We start from the raw sequence: 16,598 nt of genomic DNA on the forward strand, positions 1-16,598 counted from the left end.
CTTTCAAGTTCTTCTTTCCAAGCTTATCTGCTTCGAAAACTTTAAAGCTTTAGCCCCTTCCAAGGTTTCAGATGTCATCTTTCAAATGTTTATTTCAAAATAAAGCCCGATCTCTACTGGCCCTAACGCTAGACCATTGAGGCCTACCTAGGGATCCTCACTTGGTTCACATGATACCAGGAGCAGTAACGGATGCCGTAGAGCAAACTGATGTCACAATTAAAACATTTGAATACCCAATTGGCCCCCGAATCTACACTCCACCTTGAAACAGCTCAGGTTATATGCCCGCAACCCTGGAACTCACATCAGGATTATGGATAGGGTTGTAGATCATTCAAATCTGTTTCAAACCCTCAATGCAGGAATTAGTTAGCCGAGCCCAGGTGATTTGTGGCCGACCCATCATGAAAATGAATGTTACATGAGAGCCGCTCCCTTTGAACTGGCCAGGAAAATGGCCCAGAGCCGTCGTGATGCCCGCTGTGGTGTATGGACTTTTTCCTTGCCTCCCCTTTCTTTGTCAAAGCCCATGGAAATTTGGATTATTGTGAAACACAGGCGTATGTGGTCTTCCAGGCTATCACAGTGTATCTATGATACATTGTTTCATTCATTTTACAGAGGATAATACAGAGAATAATGCCACAAATGTTGCCCGGGCCGAAACGATTCGACCTCTCCCAGCTCAATAGCAGGGTACTCGTGAACGTTCCTCTCATTGGATCTATTATCACGTTACCTCAAGGCTCTTCATGATAACTTCGGGTATACTGAGAGATATGGCAGTAGATTCAGGAGCTTAACATATTAGATATGATCAATGTCCGTCGCTTTCTGTGTTGCAAGCCGCTATATTCCAGCTATCCGGCTAAGAAAAGTGGACAGAATAGAGGAAGTTGATGCGTTAATTTCTCCAATTGTCTGGTGTCCAGACGGCTCTCTGCACGAAAAATAGGTCAATAGCGCAAGCAATATGTTTCATGACTGTTGAGCAGTCGCTGACTATTACGGTCAAACAGATTAGCTATCAAAGGATAAATCGTCGAAAAATGATTCCGATTTTGCACATTTTTCTAGCATAACATCGGGGTACTGTCGGAGAACTGCGGGGTCAAGAACCAATCGTTCCCCTCGCTTTGCATGTCGGAAAATCGCAGAACCCCATTTCTATGCAAGCGAAGCTCAAAGCGGCAGTTCTGAAACAAGTGCCGAATACCCTTTGGAGAGAAGCAGGTCAATCTGACAACACAAAACAGGAAATGATCGCAATCGGTAATTTGACTAATGCGAGGGACAATGCCAAGAAGCAACGCCAGGCTTCATGAAGAAGATCCTCCGGGCTTTCTTCAGCCACACGGTGGATCGGGAACTCTCCTTGGCCCCACGTTTACAATCGCGGTGTTAACCGTTGGCTCTGAATGCAGGTCATTTCCGGCTCACATGTCGATCGCTTGAACTGCCAAAACGCCCCATGAGTAGGCGAAGCCGAGGTGGTCAGAAATTGCGGTTTATTGGGTGCCACCAGCGAACTTGCTTGGCAAGAGACAGTGAATTTGGACAGGGCACGGAAAAACTGCGGGGATAAAAGTGCCAAGATGATGAATTCTAGAAGCGAGGTGCTAATGGCATGATGAAGCAGCACTAGAACGGCATTTCTATGTGGCCATATCGACCCATCGGGATTCAGCTGTAACCACTGGCAGAAGATCGTCAGGGCCAACCTTGGAACATTCCGAGGTTCTGCGCAATGAGCGTGAACTTGAATCAAGAGAAATATGTATCCACGCCATTCATTGCTGAATCACTCAGGCTCCGATCATCGACGATCTGCCAGTGGGGATATATTTCTCAATCCTGTGGGCCTGGTAGTTGATCGATGTAATCGCATGAAATCTTCCAGAAAATGCGAAAATTGAATCTAAAACCTACTTTTCCGTCAAATTCCCTTGAGAAAGCCGACAAAAAAAACAGTGCATCAGAGCGGACAACCCCGAGATGACTCTCATCACGTCTCCACTTCTCTGCAGATCGGTGGTCCGGGCCCCTCCCTGGAACTTGACCTTGACTGCGCGTTCAATTCAACCAAGCAATATGGATCTGGATGAATATAAAAAGATGCTATCCGCCCAAGTTTCGTGGTGAAAATTATCATTCTTTCTTCGATATTCACTGTGCTATGGCATCTCGAATTTTGACTGCTGCGCTGTGGGCGCTGAGCCTTAGTCAAACGGCTCACGCGAACCCATTGATCAACTTGGCCCCTCGTGCCACTTCCAGTCTTGATACCTGGCTTGCATCTGAGACCACCGTCGCAAGAACTGGGATCCTGGACAATATTGGCTCTTCGGGCGCGTATGCAGCGAGCGCAAAGTCTGGTATTGTGATCGCCAGTCCATCCACAGACTCTCCCGACTGTAAGTTTATCGAGTTTTTCTTTTTGCTTTTGTTGGCGAAGTATGAGCTCTCCAGCTTTTCCAATCAGTACATTCTCTTGGGACCTGGCAATCCGACCAGGATCCGGAGGGGAGGTGAAGATATTATTTGCTTTCTGGGAGCGTCTCTGCAAGTGAAACAGAAGAAGTAGCCAGGCGGGAATCGCGCTGCTACCCGTGTAGGTGCTAAGGTCTGGACCGGGAGGTTATTCCAAGGTTATGATCCAAGAGATCGCTTTGCCATAACCTGACCTCTTCACCTTCTCACCGCCTTACCCACACCATATAGTTCTGTTCAACTTTTGAAGCTAAATAACTGACGACTCATAGATTATTATACATGGACGAGAGACTCAGCACTCGTGTTCAAGACACTTACCGATCTGTTCCGCAACGGCGATACCAGCCTCTTGAGCACGATTGAAGCTTATGCAACAAGTCAGTCAATCATTCAGGGTATTACGAACCCTTCAGGAAGTCTTACCTCGAACGGCCTGGGGTTGGGAGAGCCCAAGTTCAATGTAGACGAGACTGAGTTCACTAGCAGTTGGGGTCGACCCCAAAGAGATGGACCGGCATTACGAGCCATCACTCTGATCGATTTCGGTCAATGGTTAGTCAATAACGGCTATGAATCCACAGCGGCAAGCATTATTTGGCCAATTGTTCGTAATGACTTGAGCTATGTTGCCCAGTACTGGAATCAGACTGGCTATGGTGAGCTTTTGCATCCATGAATTACATATCGTAGCTAACATCCTCCAGATCTATGGGAAGAGGTCGATGGCTCCTCATTTTTCACTATTGCTGTCCAACACCGTGCCCTTGTTCAAGGAAGCGCCTTTGCTACCTCCGTCGGCTCCTCGTGTTCCTATTGCGACTCCCAAGCTCCCCAAATCCTATGCTACCTCCAATCCTTCTGGACGGGATCATACATTCTAGCGAACTTCGACAGCAGCCGCACAGGAAAGGATTCCAATACCCTCCTGGGCAGCATCCATACGTTTGACCCAGAGGCGGGCTGCGATGATACAACCTTCCAACCATGCTCACCCCGTGCCTTGGCAAACCACAAGGTCGTGACTGATTCTTTCAGATCTATCTACACGGTCAACTCGGGAATTTCCTCTGGCTCAGCGGTTGCTGTTGGACGCTACCCTGAAGACAGCTACTATAATGGTAATCCCTGGTACCTTTGCACTCTCGCAGCCGCAGAACAGCTTTACGATGCCCTGTACACGTGGAATCGACTCGGGAGCCTGGAGGTTACGAGCGTCTCTCTTGCCTTCTTTGAAGCAATCTATAGCAGTGCTGCGACGGGAACTTATTCCTCGTCAAGTTCAACATACTCATCTATTGTCAGCGCCGTGAAAACATATGCGGATGGCTATATGAGCGTTGTGGTAAGTAGGCTGCTTGAATCTCCACCAGAAACTATTCCAATCCTTGCCCCGTCTGTAAGCTTGAACATACACTAAAGCTCACAAGGAAAAATATGCTGCATCAAATGGCTCGCTCTCGGAACAGTACGATCGCTCGACTGGGGCTGCACTCTCAGCTCGTGATTTAACGTGGAGCTACGCGGCTTTACTGACAGCTAACATGCGGAGGAACTCAGTCGGTAAGCAAGGAGCTCCGTTGTTGATAGATGATGATTAGAAGCTAAAAAAGATTCAGTTCCCGCACCATGGGGTGAGACCTCAGCAAGCAGCGTGCCAGCAACCTGCGTTTCTACAAGCGCTACTGGCACTTACTCTAGCGCAACTAACACTGCATGGCCCACCACGCTGACCAGCGCATCCGGCTCTGTGACAACGACTGCAACTGGAAGTGGAACTACAACAACTGGCAGTGCGACCACGACTAAAACCACCACAAGCACATCAAGCACTTCCACCTGCTCGCTCCCTACAAGTGTGGCCGTGACATTTGATCTGATAGCCACGACATACTACGGAGAAAACATCGAGATCTCTGGCTCTGTTTCGGAGCTTGGCTCATGGGACACGGATGATGCGATCGCTCTGAGTGCAGCCGACTACACTTCCTCTGATAACTTGTGGTTTGTTACGGTCGACTTCACTCCTGGAGAAGTATTCCAATATAAATTCATCCGAATCGAATCCGACGAGACATTGGAATGGGAGAGCGATCCTAATCGAAGTTATACCGTGCCGGCAGCCTGTCAAACGACTGCTGTGACTGTTAGCGACACCTGGAGATAATTGCATTTGAGGATTCCTTTGTGGTTTGAGGATGTTGAGAGACTCAGGCTTTATTTCAGGGCTTGAACATATGTGAATTGATGTCGAGGCTCTACGGGCATAACCGAGATTGATTGATTGATGAAATTTCAGTTCAACTTCAACTTTTTAAAGAAAGCCGCGATGCTACCACAGTAGAGAAAAGACTGGTCAGTCTCATTACCAGCCTACTTTAAGCTAGTTTTAGGGTTGGGCTAAATCAACAGACGGCTAGCCTCTTCGGGACTAGTTCCCGCAGGAAGACCCATAAAAAGATACTTAATCTTCTCCTGACCGCCTTATATTTCGCCGACCACCTTCTAACTACCTACTGATTAATACTTTAACTAGGGATTTAGCCACAAATTTCAATGATCTTTCAATTTTTCAAGAGAGCATTTGATGGAGGAGGGGGTTTAATTCAACATTTCAGAACGTCCGACCAAAAAATATAAGTTCTTGGCTAGCTAATAAGCTATTTATGAAATCTAAGTTAAGTATCTTAAGATTTTGATTTTTCAAGACTGGCAGAAAAAGGGGCAGAGGTATCTTTTTGGTAGGGGAAGTACTCCTAAGGGCGCTCGTCCTATCTAGGCCTAGTGCCTGCCGATTTAGCACTTTGTGCTGTCGAGTTAGCCTAATTTTAAAGGTAATCTACTCCCAGGGCTGTGTTTATTGCTCGCCAACGTCACCATGTGAAGCTCCTCACTCCTCTATTCATCTTACTGTCCATATCCATGTATATATGTCAATTGAAAGCCTTGGTTTGATGTCCGACACCCTTGATAAGACGCCACAATATAGACTTCGGCCTGCAGACCTCGACCCATCCTCGGTCTGTTGCCAGGCTCCTATCAACATGTTTGAGCGCAGAGAGTTCCTTCAAAGAAGTCTGCCTTTCTATCCTGAAAACTCGAGCCTGTCCCGACTTCAGTTTTTTGACTTTCAATTTTGTTTTTGGCATCCGTTGTTGCCCCCTACCCGTGGACCGGCGTCGCCTTATTAGGCTTGTGATGTTTCATAAGGCCTTCCCTTAATATTACATTGCAATTATCTTGACCGCATGGACCTGACCTGTCTGGTTTTGAATTTTTGCTGACTTTCTTCAGCTCTGTTCCGCCTGTAGCCGCCGATGACATGTCGATTCCCTTTGTGGTTTCCCACCCATCCAAGCTTATCAAATCATCATAGCGACCTCCAGGGCTGCCACTTACATGGGCACATGGGCACGTGCATTGATTTTGTCCGGGCGGAACGGCTATTGGGTGCGGGGTTCTTTGAATGAAGAAACAGCCACCGACAAGAAAGTGATATTGGATTTTTTTTTGTCAACCGCGGCGTTTTGTGAACTGTGCTGCTTTCTCTTCAGACGTCCTGTTTGGTTATGTAGTCTACTCCTCTCATTCTAGATTGAGGCTCTTCTTCTGGCCGTCATATCCCTTCCATTTTCAATGCTAAGTTCTTAGTTTCACTGGGACCAAACGCAGAACTGTAGGGCTGCCGCACTCCAGGTAATCTGTATGTAATCCATCACTCCCATAAGCAGTATTCTGGCCGGTTTCCGCCACGGATCGGGGTTGAAGTTGCCAAATGGATACCCCGGGTTCCAGCACTTTCAAGGTTGAGCGCTGTTTCACAGAATTGCAGCCTAAAGCTGTGTTTTTGAACTATGATGTTCCAACTTGAAGACCCGGATTGTCTAGAGCGACCTCTCAGAAGAAAAATTCCAAGGTTCAAGTTGCGCTCCATAATCAATCTTACGGCTTAGGTGAAGGTCCAGCGTTGATAGTAAGGCTCCATCAAATCTGTGAGGACGCCGACGGTGTGAATTTCCAAGGTTCAAAATGTCGATGTTTATAGCACACATGTATACTACTCAGCCACGGATAGCTTCCTGAGCTATATAATGGATCCACTGGCATGTGTCGGAGGTGTCGGCAGACGGTTGACACAAGAATCAAGTCATCACATAGGTCACAAGGGAATTAAATTGAGTGATTCATTTGAGCTCAATACAGACGAGACATGTCATTTAATCCTATAAATCGAATACATTCAGATGAATGGTAGACATTCCGATGAAAACACGTGACCCTATCACCACGCGGTAATCGCGCCCGACATCAAGTGCTTATTTTGACGTCCAACAACTTTCTTCATAAAGCTTCATTGTTTTACAACAAAGAGGCAGAGTTTCAAAAACCTTTCATCACACGCAATTGCATACACTTGCAATATTTGGCAAGTCCGAGACTTCCGAAAACTAGGACATAACTCCATAATATACCCCATATTCCCATCCCTGAAGAAGTCCGAAGCATCCGAGATCTCGGGGTCACCATCCAGGTCTCAGTAAGATGAGTGTTAGCCGCGAAGAGGCTGATAGGGTGCTCCGTAAGCGGAAATCGGAAAGAGAATCACACGCATGTTATCCTTGCCGGAAGCGAAAGGTGAAATGTGACGGAAATAAACCGTGCGGAACTTGCAACAAGCGCAAACACCCGCAAATTTGTTCGTACGGCATCGAGCCCCGTCCAAGGGGAGCATCCCGCCAGACTAGCGCCCGCTCAGCTTCACCGATATCGCCTGGGCCTGCACCTAATAACACTGCGGAGCAATCTGCTCAGCAGAATGATTTTTCTTCAAACTATGTGTATTCAGGAGACAACTCGGTCATCTCCATTCTACGTTCACGTGCCTCGGATGCGAATGAGGTGGGCAGGGAAGTTGGTTCTGTCTTAGGCCTCCAGAATACCCTGAGCAGCTATCCATTCATGGATTCAAAGACACCTGGAGATAAATGGAAATCGCTTCTCGGCATATTACCGGACAGGACTGAGATCCTTCGGTATGTCATCCCTCAGCTCAACAATATCGTTGCATTGACTGATTCGAGCACTTAAGATTCTTTCACCACTATCGTGTCACAGCATACCCATTCAATCCAATCATCACAGATCTGGGTCAGTTTGAGGCCGACCTATGCACTTATTTGAATGCGCATGCCGCGGGTGAGCTACAGGATCCCGAGCGGATTACGCCTCGATGGGCAAGCGATAAGTCAATCGGGTTTATTAGTCTACTACTGGCCGCCCTAGCTGGGGGCGCTCACTACTCGGATGTTGAATATCCCAAGCGATTGGAACTCACGGAGGACCTAGCTCGCAGGTCATTCCATGCTCTCCGTCTAGCTAATTTCTTATTTCGCCCAACCTGGATGTCAATCCAAGCATTACTGATACTGGGGGCTCTATTAAGAGATTTAGGTCAATCAGACGCCTCGTGGTGTTTGCTTGGAAGCACAGTCCGATTAGGGCAAACAATGGGACTACATACTGAGAGAAGCGCCGTCCATTGGCCTGATGACGTGCGAGGAAAAGCCAAGACTCTTTGGTACGTATATGTGGAGACGGATTTGAAAATTAGTGTCTGACCTGTTACATAGGGCAACTATCGTGTGGCAAGATAGTCTTCTCTGCCTCTGTTATGATCGTCCTCCTATTGTGTCTGCAGCCGGTTGGCCTCTCGACACTACGATATCCGAGCGTAATGATCTATCATATGCAGAGACCATGCATTTGATATGTCGTATCGGACTCGATATAATGCGGCCAGAGAGCCTCGGTTCAAGCGAAATGGATCGGGCCATAGAGAATCTCCAGAAACTGGACGATGTGTGCGGACGAAGTCAACCCTATCTGCAGAAGAATTGCGTTACCTTACAACAAAACCTCGAACATCTCGCGTTGAGGATGCATACATCCTTTTGTATATCTGTTCTTTGCCGACCAGTTATGAAAAGAACCCAGCCACAACCAATTTATTCACATGCCGAGTTTCTTCGTACTCGCGCAAAAGAGAGTTTGATTGACGCATCCAAATCTTTCCTTGACTTTCAAGCCCTCAGCATCGTCCCTCTTCGAAGTTGGTCCATGATCCATACTGTTCTGAGCTCATGTCTGCTATTATGCATCTGGGAGGAGACACGGAATGACTTGGAATGCCGCAACCTGCAGCAGAGAGTGTTCGATGTCTTTTCTTCCTCCATGCCAGGAGCTACAGAGGAAGGCAATACACAGGTAAGCCTCGGAGCGAAATGGTTGTCTCCTGGACATATTCGCGCGTTGATCACTCTGCGAAGCACGCTTGATCGGGAGGGAGAGCAAGTTAGAGTTGAGCCGGAAGGTGTTCCAGGAATCCCACCAGGTATTCCCGATATAGATTTTGAATCTTTATTGCCACCCGGGACAAAGTATGTTCGACTCTTACACTATTGTTGGCGATGCTAATTATTCTCGGCAGTCTGGATGCGTTTCCGGATATATTTAACCAATTTGATTCCTCACCGGTGTCATACCTAGACTCGATCATGAATGGTATTTATATGCATTGGTCAAGCCTATAATGTGATTACCTGCTAACTTGCTTAACGTTCCCTTGTTCGACTTCACACAGGACAGTGGATTTCTATGATCGAGTGCGATTTTTGGTATGCGGTGCACGTGGCTGAATGAGTGCAAGTTCACCAGGTCAGCTGAGAATATCCATGTGTCTAACATGAGCATGGTTGCACCTGCACTACTGGGTATGGTTTCATACTGCAGGTCGGTCTCCCTCTCGGCCTCAGGTCCTCGCCTCGGTGTGGAGTCAAGTGGAGTAAAAAGCCATCTGTTGGGGAGGCTCGGCCGCCCCGTCGGTTTTAAGAATAATTTACTCCACATCTGGGCGAGTTCCGAGCACCGAGGGGGCCGCCGACCTTTTGCCTAGATTAATTGGCTGGGTGGTGAAGAGACGAATGAACAAAACGTAATTTGAATCAAGCATTTATCTTGGTACATAGATCATTTGGGCAAGATGCGTCCCCTTTCTATCTTTCTATCTCAATCTACAGATTTCAAGGACTTATGATAATGACGTATGCATCTTCGGCGAGTGCGGCAAACTCGGTCTCGGATCTCGGGTCTCGGATTATCTCGGTGACTTATTATGTGAGAAAATCGCGGATTCTATTGAAAGTTTATGAGGCTGAAATTTCGATAGTCAGATCTGAGTTGCCACTGCTTGCTACTTAATAAGATTTCTGTTCTGCTTTGAAGCTCATCCGATCCACACAACCTACCTACCTCCAGCTACAACGTTTGAAGATATATCTTCAACACTTGAGATTCAAGAACTTTGAAAGTACAGCAACTCAAGTCTCGCAACGACATACATAGTTTGCAACTACCCGGCAATCCCATAATCGATACCTATCAAAATTCCAAACATTGAACCTTGGAATCATGCTTTCTCTACTGTCCGGCTCCAATACCCCACAATCTGGACGACACTCTCCTGTTAACAGCCCCAACGGAGCTACAATGCCTGCCGAGACGAATGGACACCATGCGCCAAACACTGGTAATCAGCAATCTCCCTGCCGTCGACGCATCGTCGTAGCTGTTACTGGCGCTACAGGAGCCCAGCTCGCGGTGCAATGCCTCATTGCTTTAAGAAAATTGAATGTTGAGACACATCTGGTCATGTCAAAATGGGGAGAGGCCACAATCAAATACGAGACTGATTATCATCCCTCGAACATCAAGGCTTTAGCCGACCATTGCCATTCTATTAACGATATGGCCGCTCCTATCTCAAGTGGCTCGTTCAAGGCTGATGGTATGATCGTCGTACCGTGCAGTATGAAAACGCTTGCATCAATTCACGCGGGGTTTTGCGACGACCTAATTTCGCGAACGGCTGATGTTATGCTCAAAGAGCGTCGTCGACTTGTGCTTGTAGCTCGGGAGACACCCTTGAGCGAAATTCATTTGCGAAATATGTTGGAGGTTACTCGAGCTGGTAAGTATATCCATTCTGATGCGCTTGGCTTCGATCATGCTGACTCAGACTCCAGGCGCCATCATCTTCCCACCGGTACCGGCTTACTATATTCGAGCGGGCTCGGTGGAAGAACTGATAGACCAGTCCGTGGGCCGTATTTTAGACCTATTTGACCTCGATACTCAATCATTCCAGCGGTGGGAGGGATGGGCAAAGTGATAAATTATCATGCACTGTGGAATTGGAACTCATATACATGTACTAGTATCTTTTCATTTTGCATTTGTGGAGTTATTTGAATTCAATCGATATGATCTTCTTGATTTTGAATTTGTGTAGTTATTTGAAATGACGCAATCGATACCTAGGTATGTATTAAGACTCGGATCTCGATAGCTTCAAGTTCTAATGATAACATTGAAGTTGTCAACTGGTTGTCTCTGTGCATAGAAGATTTACTGTTGGAGGCGATTTCTGCCTGAAAACTAGATGCCGTCATCAAACACTAGTCCTAATTAGGATTGGTCACCTGATCCCCCTTGCAACATTTGAATGTTTGGACAACTTTAAATGTTCTCCAACATCTTAATCTCCAATTCCCAAAGCTACTTTCAAATGTTTCTCATGTCAAAAATGCCATGTTGGCTACAGGAACAAAAGGTATAACAAAAAAGCAACTATCTGACTCGAAGGGGTATATTGCACACGGAATAACGGATCAACGGTTCTAGCATCTTGGCATTTTTGTATCCGAGCTTGGCAGATATGGACATACCATGATGCTGATTGGGTCCCGCTTTACGGACTACAGACTCCATATAAAAGATGGAGTACTCCGTAGTATGAAGAGTTAAAGTATCCATCATCCATCTCGGCATCATTTTGAAACTCAAGTAAAGCATCCATTCACGATGAAAGCACACAGTTCCAATTAGCATATCAACAACCTCGTTTAATTCAACCTTGGAATGTTCGCTTTGATTCTCATCGCCAAGTGCCCCATCCTCTATGTACCGCCCCACTTCTAATGGCGTGCTTTCCACCTGCGATGAGCATCGTGAATTTCAATCTCCGAGTCACAAACACCCGATCAAATAACGCAATGTCTCGTCAATTGAACCCTGTCGAGCCTCATCGGCTACAATTATGTGGGCCGGTCCATTCCACGCGACGAGGGGCTTTTTCTCGCGCCCTCTTAGTCCCTCTTTCTTTTCTTCCTTCTCTCCCCTGAGATCGTCCATTCATTCTTTTTCTCGATCTTTTTCCCATTAGAGTTCACGGGTCCACGTGGGCAAAACAGGTCAGATATCCAAGCGTCCAGATGACGAACCTGAACTATGGCACGCATGCCGGGTCCGAAGATCCCTCCGAGTCGGAACGGCAGTACTCGAAAACCACCAATAATGAACCCATTCACGACGAAGAAAGCCCATTACTTCCTCCTTCTACTCCTACCGACTCAAATGTTGCTGATTTAACTGGGGTTGGAACTATGATTGCCGTTCTTTTACTCGGTGAACTCGTCTCTAATGCTGATGCGACGCTGGTGTTGGCATGCGAAGGCCTTATCTCCTCTGAATTTGATCGATTACGCGATGCGAGCTGGCTTTCAACAGGTTATTCTTTAGGACTATGCGCTGTTCAACCAATGGTGAGTGTAAATCGGAAATCGAAAGAAACTGCATTTTCGTGCTAATGTAACTTTAGTATGGAAAATTGAGTGATATATACGGCCGGAAGCCGCTCCTTATCATTTCCTACGTTCTATTTGCGATAGGATGTATTATTTGGTCAGTTAATTTAGATTCCCGTATTGTCCGGCAAGATCTGTGAATATTTTCTAACGTTTTTGTTACCAGTGGGATTGCCTCAAACATGTCCATAGTGATTTTGGGCAGAGCGATTGGAGGTTTAGGTGGTGCTGGCACCATGGTTATTAGTTCGGTTATAATCACAGATATCGTTCCAAAACGCGACGTTGCCACTTGGAGAGCGTATGTGAATATTTCTATGACTCTTGGCCGCAGTATTGGAGGCCCGCTCGGTGGATGGCTGAGTGATACAATCGGATGGCGATGGTGAGTAGAAAATCCTCTAAACTTGAAGCCTTTCAAGTCGGTGCATTTAGACACACTCTAACTTACCCCTCTTAGGTTGTTCCTAGTTCAAGCTCCATTTATGGCTCTTGCTGCATTCCTAGTGTTTTTCATGCTCCCTGGGCACCCTGAGACCAAGAGCGGCAAATCAAAAATCCAGCAAGTCGATTTCTTGGGAGCAGGGCTTCTGGCTGCAGCAATAATTGCCCTAACAGGTCTAATGGATCAAGGAGGAAAGTCATTCGCATGGAACTCCGTTATTTCGTACGCGCTCAGCATTGGAGGAATAATTCTCCTGCTTGGATTCATTGCCGTCGAGGCATACGTCGCCAAAGAGCCGATATTCAACCTTCGTATCTTACGTCGATCTAACGTGGGCGCAAGCTATATCCTGAGTACTCTTCAGGTCACAGCCCAACTGGGAATGCTATTCTCGGTCCCACTCTACTTCCAAGTTACCCAACAGGCATCGACCACTTTGGCAGGTATTCACCTCGTCCCTGCAGTAGTTGGAAACACTCTTGGTGGGCTATTGGCTGGAATATTCATCAAAAAGACAGGATGCTATAAGCCCCTCCTTGTCGCGGCTGGCTTGATTGCCGCCGTCTCGTATGCCTTGCTATACCTCAAGTGGGATGGTCAGACAGGCTTTTGGGACTCCTTCTATATCATTCCAGGCGGCTTTGGAACTGGTATTGCTTCAGCTGCAGCCTTCATTGCAATGACCGCTACCTTGCCCGCTGAAGAGGTGGCTATGGCAACTGCTGGTTATATGATGTTGATCAGCTTTGCTATGACAGCTGGTGTCACGATGTCCAACTCGGTACTTGGCATTGAATTCGAGCGGGAGCTTCGCCAGAACTTACGCGGCCCAGGTTCGGAGAGAGTACGTTCATCTGATGATTTGAATTTGGCTTTTCCACTGACAGTAAACAGATTATCAAACGCACAATTGCCGATGCAGCCTACATAGCTCAACTCGGTGGCAGGCTACGTGAAATTGTTCTGGAGTGCTTCTTGGGTGGTCTCAAGCATACCTACGGTAGGTCATCTATGCCTTCTTCAATCACCCTAGTGAACATTTAAGCTAATAATCTGTTATTTCAGTGGTCTCTTTCACTTGCTCTCTAGCCGCTGCCTTTATGGGCCTCTTCATTCAACATCATCAATTGTAAAGCCTTAGGGGTAAATGTGAAAGAAAAGTTTTTCTCACGCTTCATTCTTGTCTCCTTCTTATACCAGGAAACAGGTCTATTTAACCAATGGCTACCATCAATGCACAGCATAAACTTCCGGTATCCAATCTCATTTTACTGACTTCCAATTGTTGCTAATAGTAAATTCTCTTCGTACTCCTTTGCCTCTAAAACACATCACCCCTTCAGTGTTTACCCTCCTCTTTCCCTCTTTCAGTGAGTCTCTGATATCAATCGACTTACCACTTGGAGCCCAATTCAAATGTTAACTCAACTTGTGTAGCCTGTAATCACCTGCACATACATCGCCCTCACCCGTAGGCCAACTTTGAAGGTAACTGATGTGCCTTCCTAAATTGAGTATAAACCTTGGAATATTCAAGTGCTCATCAACGGAGCCTTAGATTACTGCTTGATATGGATTATCTGTAACTTGAAGCTCCATTTGAATGCGACAGTTGTACTCGGATGACGCTAGGATTGATTTTGCGTCCGAGCCACGGCGAACATTTGAATGCACTTGGGGCTACTACCCGTGAACTGGATTTTCAGAGGCGGAACTACAATTTAGAGTAAATGGAGTATAAACTTGAAGCTAGAAGAACCTTCAGAAGCACTGGCAACGAAAACCCAATTGAAATCCCAATTGGAAAGTTGGAATCTTTAAAATTTGTAATTCTTTTAAGGGCTACCCCCCCCCCCCCTCCCTCCCTCCCTTAGCCCAAGATTATGCTCGATATTTTATCGGCGGCTGACCATTGCGTCTATTATAAACTGTCCAGCGAGCAGCTCCCAGCACACGGGGTCGGCATGGCCCGGCGATTACAATAACCCCACTATCATACGTCGTATTAGCAATCTATTGGACGAATTTCGTAAGATATGAATACAGTCCATGTCCATGTCTAGGTATTAAGAGGAAGTACTCGAAGTGTATCTTCAATGTCAACACCGTTTATAGCACGGATGAATCACACTGTAATGGACCATCGAGAACAAGCCTGATGAGAAATATTAAACCTGATGAGATGACGCATGGCAATCAGAGACAACGAAAGCAAATGGAGGAAGACGGGTGACCTTTAATTGCTCGGGATGGAAAGGCAGAACCTGTTGAAGAAAGTCTCGGGACTCAACCGTGTTGGTGGGAGGTAGAGGATTGATCGGTTGAGGTACTAAGGTCTCTTGCTATATCGTGGCCATTGCGAAGTCTCATCAAGAGTAACGTTCATCAAATCAAAGCTGTGTTCCGCAATGGTCCATATACACGGACATGGACTGTAAGATGGGGAAATGGGGAAATGGCGAGCCCTTACGCGACGACGACCAGCGACCCGAGCAGCGACTGTTACGAAGTTAGATATTTGACTGGCAAAGATTTGAGTAGTATTGGGTCATACCACGACGCTCCTGGTGAGGAAAAGCCAGGTACCAGGGTGGTACAGGTACCTATAACCAATGTAAGCCAAAAGCCATCAGGAAGTATGTAATTCGATTGGTATTTCTTACCACCCGGTGCTGCTGCGCTCCTTGCAGCTGACAAAACGAGCGCATTGCCGAGAGTCGGGGACAATCTGCCCGCACGACAATATGGGCACTGATTTACACTTCGTTAGCCATATATTGAACGCAAAATGTAGACCCTCAAAATCCAGGTCAATCTATCAATGCTGCACTCAAAGCATATCCTCAAGTACCAACACTTAGTATAGTACATAAAACATTAATTCCATTGTAGTGTGCCATTTTATGTAAGCCTGGTGAGAGATCACAGCCCTGATAAGATGAGATGACGCCATATTGAGACCGAAAAGCCATATGAAAAAATGGAAGCCGGAGAAACGCGCAAAGTGAGCAAGTGACGAAGGCATGTGAGAGAATTGAAGCCATGTGAGATATAAAATCACTGAGCGAGGTTGGTAGAATTGCTTGGATCATGATTCATGATGTACTGAAGGAGACTTGAGATGCTGGTTTTCAGAGGAGGCAATTCATTAGGAGGGTCATGGATTTGCCATGTTGATGCCCAAGACATGCCTTTGTTTCCCAGGTCTCCGTGTGTTGAGGCAACCGACGATATGCGATAGTCTGATATGTTGATGGCTTAACGTGTCATGGTAAGCTGGGTGCTGAGAGGCTGGTGTTTTGACATACTAGCCCATTACAGCAGGTAGCCATCGGATCAGGGGCTGCATCTTTGGCACAATGGCACAACTACATAGATGACAGTTAGTTAGGTTTGAAGAGTTGGTTCACTTACAAGGAGTTGGCGAGGCTGTCCGCCTGCGCCACCACGGGCGGGAGCTTCCATATTTTTCTTTGAAAAAAGAAAGAAATTTCAGCGTGTCGGGGACAGACCAAAGGTGATGACGTCACGCAGAGGATGTCAGCTGAACAGGGGATACCAAGTTACAGGGGACTTGGGAGGAAAGGGTAAAAATAAGACCAAAAGATCAGACAACACGGATCAGATGGAATGACATACGACCAAGCTGGATCCAAACTTAGGATGGAATGGAAGGAAAGAATCAAACAAAGATACTACTGATCCCAAAAAGATTGAATTCGATGCTCAACTAACTAAGGGGTAAGATCAGGTTTTATAGAACATTAGACTAAACAGATAAACATAAGACCAAAGGTCTCAGAACATGGGATGAAAGATCCACGGAATCCGAAATGATCAAGTCTTTCATCTCATCTTGTAACCATTGATCTCAACAACGGGGTTCGGGTTGCGAATCTTCTCGGACGAGAGAAGATGATCTTTGATCTGATGGATCAGATCAAAACAATAGCCATTCA

At 46.5% G+C, this 16,598-nt stretch overlaps 5 protein-coding genes across 5 annotated transcripts; 4 read left to right on the plus strand and 1 right to left on the minus strand.

Moving 5' to 3' along the window:
- Positions 1-2,179: 2,179 nt before the first annotated feature.
- Positions 2,180-4,660, plus strand: N7483_012824 (uncharacterized protein; the record flags this gene model as incomplete). The annotated part of the gene is made up of 5 exons (XM_057096251.1): positions 2,180-2,417; positions 2,766-3,152; positions 3,201-3,838; positions 3,924-4,056; positions 4,113-4,660. The coding sequence occupies 5 exons, from the start codon at positions 2,180-2,182 to the stop codon at positions 4,658-4,660; spliced, it is 1,944 nt and encodes a 647-aa protein (XP_056942222.1).
- A 2,375-nt stretch (positions 4,661-7,035) lies between these two features.
- Positions 7,036-9,192, plus strand: N7483_012825 (uncharacterized protein; the record flags this gene model as incomplete). The annotated part of the gene is made up of 5 exons (XM_057096252.1): positions 7,036-7,526; positions 7,583-8,071; positions 8,124-8,930; positions 8,981-9,054; positions 9,134-9,192. 5 exons carry the CDS (start codon positions 7,036-7,038, stop codon positions 9,190-9,192), a joined length of 1,920 nt encoding a protein of 639 aa, XP_056942223.1.
- Positions 9,193-9,960: 768 nt separating this feature from the next.
- Positions 9,961-10,720, plus strand: N7483_012826 (UbiX family flavin prenyltransferase; the record flags this gene model as incomplete). The annotated part of the gene is made up of 2 exons (XM_057096253.1): positions 9,961-10,519; positions 10,575-10,720. The coding sequence occupies 2 exons, from the start codon at positions 9,961-9,963 to the stop codon at positions 10,718-10,720; spliced, it is 705 nt and encodes a 234-aa protein (XP_056942224.1).
- Positions 10,721-11,822: 1,102 nt separating this feature from the next.
- Positions 11,823-13,772, plus strand: N7483_012827 (Major facilitator superfamily domain general substrate transporter; the record flags this gene model as incomplete). Its single annotated transcript, XM_057096254.1, has 6 exons — positions 11,823-12,152; positions 12,209-12,291; positions 12,361-12,579; positions 12,655-13,483; positions 13,534-13,639; positions 13,705-13,772. 6 exons carry the CDS (start codon positions 11,823-11,825, stop codon positions 13,770-13,772), a joined length of 1,635 nt encoding a protein of 544 aa, XP_056942225.1.
- A 1,333-nt stretch (positions 13,773-15,105) lies between these two features.
- Positions 15,106-16,104, minus strand: N7483_012828 (uncharacterized protein; the record flags this gene model as incomplete). Its single annotated transcript, XM_057096255.1, has 5 exons — positions 15,106-15,138; positions 15,194-15,242; positions 15,303-15,367; positions 15,948-16,007; positions 16,054-16,104. The coding sequence occupies 5 exons, from the start codon at positions 16,102-16,104 to the stop codon at positions 15,106-15,108; spliced, it is 258 nt and encodes an 85-aa protein (XP_056942226.1).
- Positions 16,105-16,598: the final 494 nt, after the last annotated feature.

The sequence above is a fragment of the Penicillium malachiteum genome, assembly GCF_028827825.1.
Source record: "Penicillium malachiteum strain IBT 17515 chromosome Unknown utg000005l:1.0-9002435.0:326005.0-9005861.0, whole genome shotgun sequence".
NCBI lineage: Eukaryota > Fungi > Ascomycota > Eurotiomycetes > Eurotiales > Aspergillaceae > Penicillium > Penicillium malachiteum.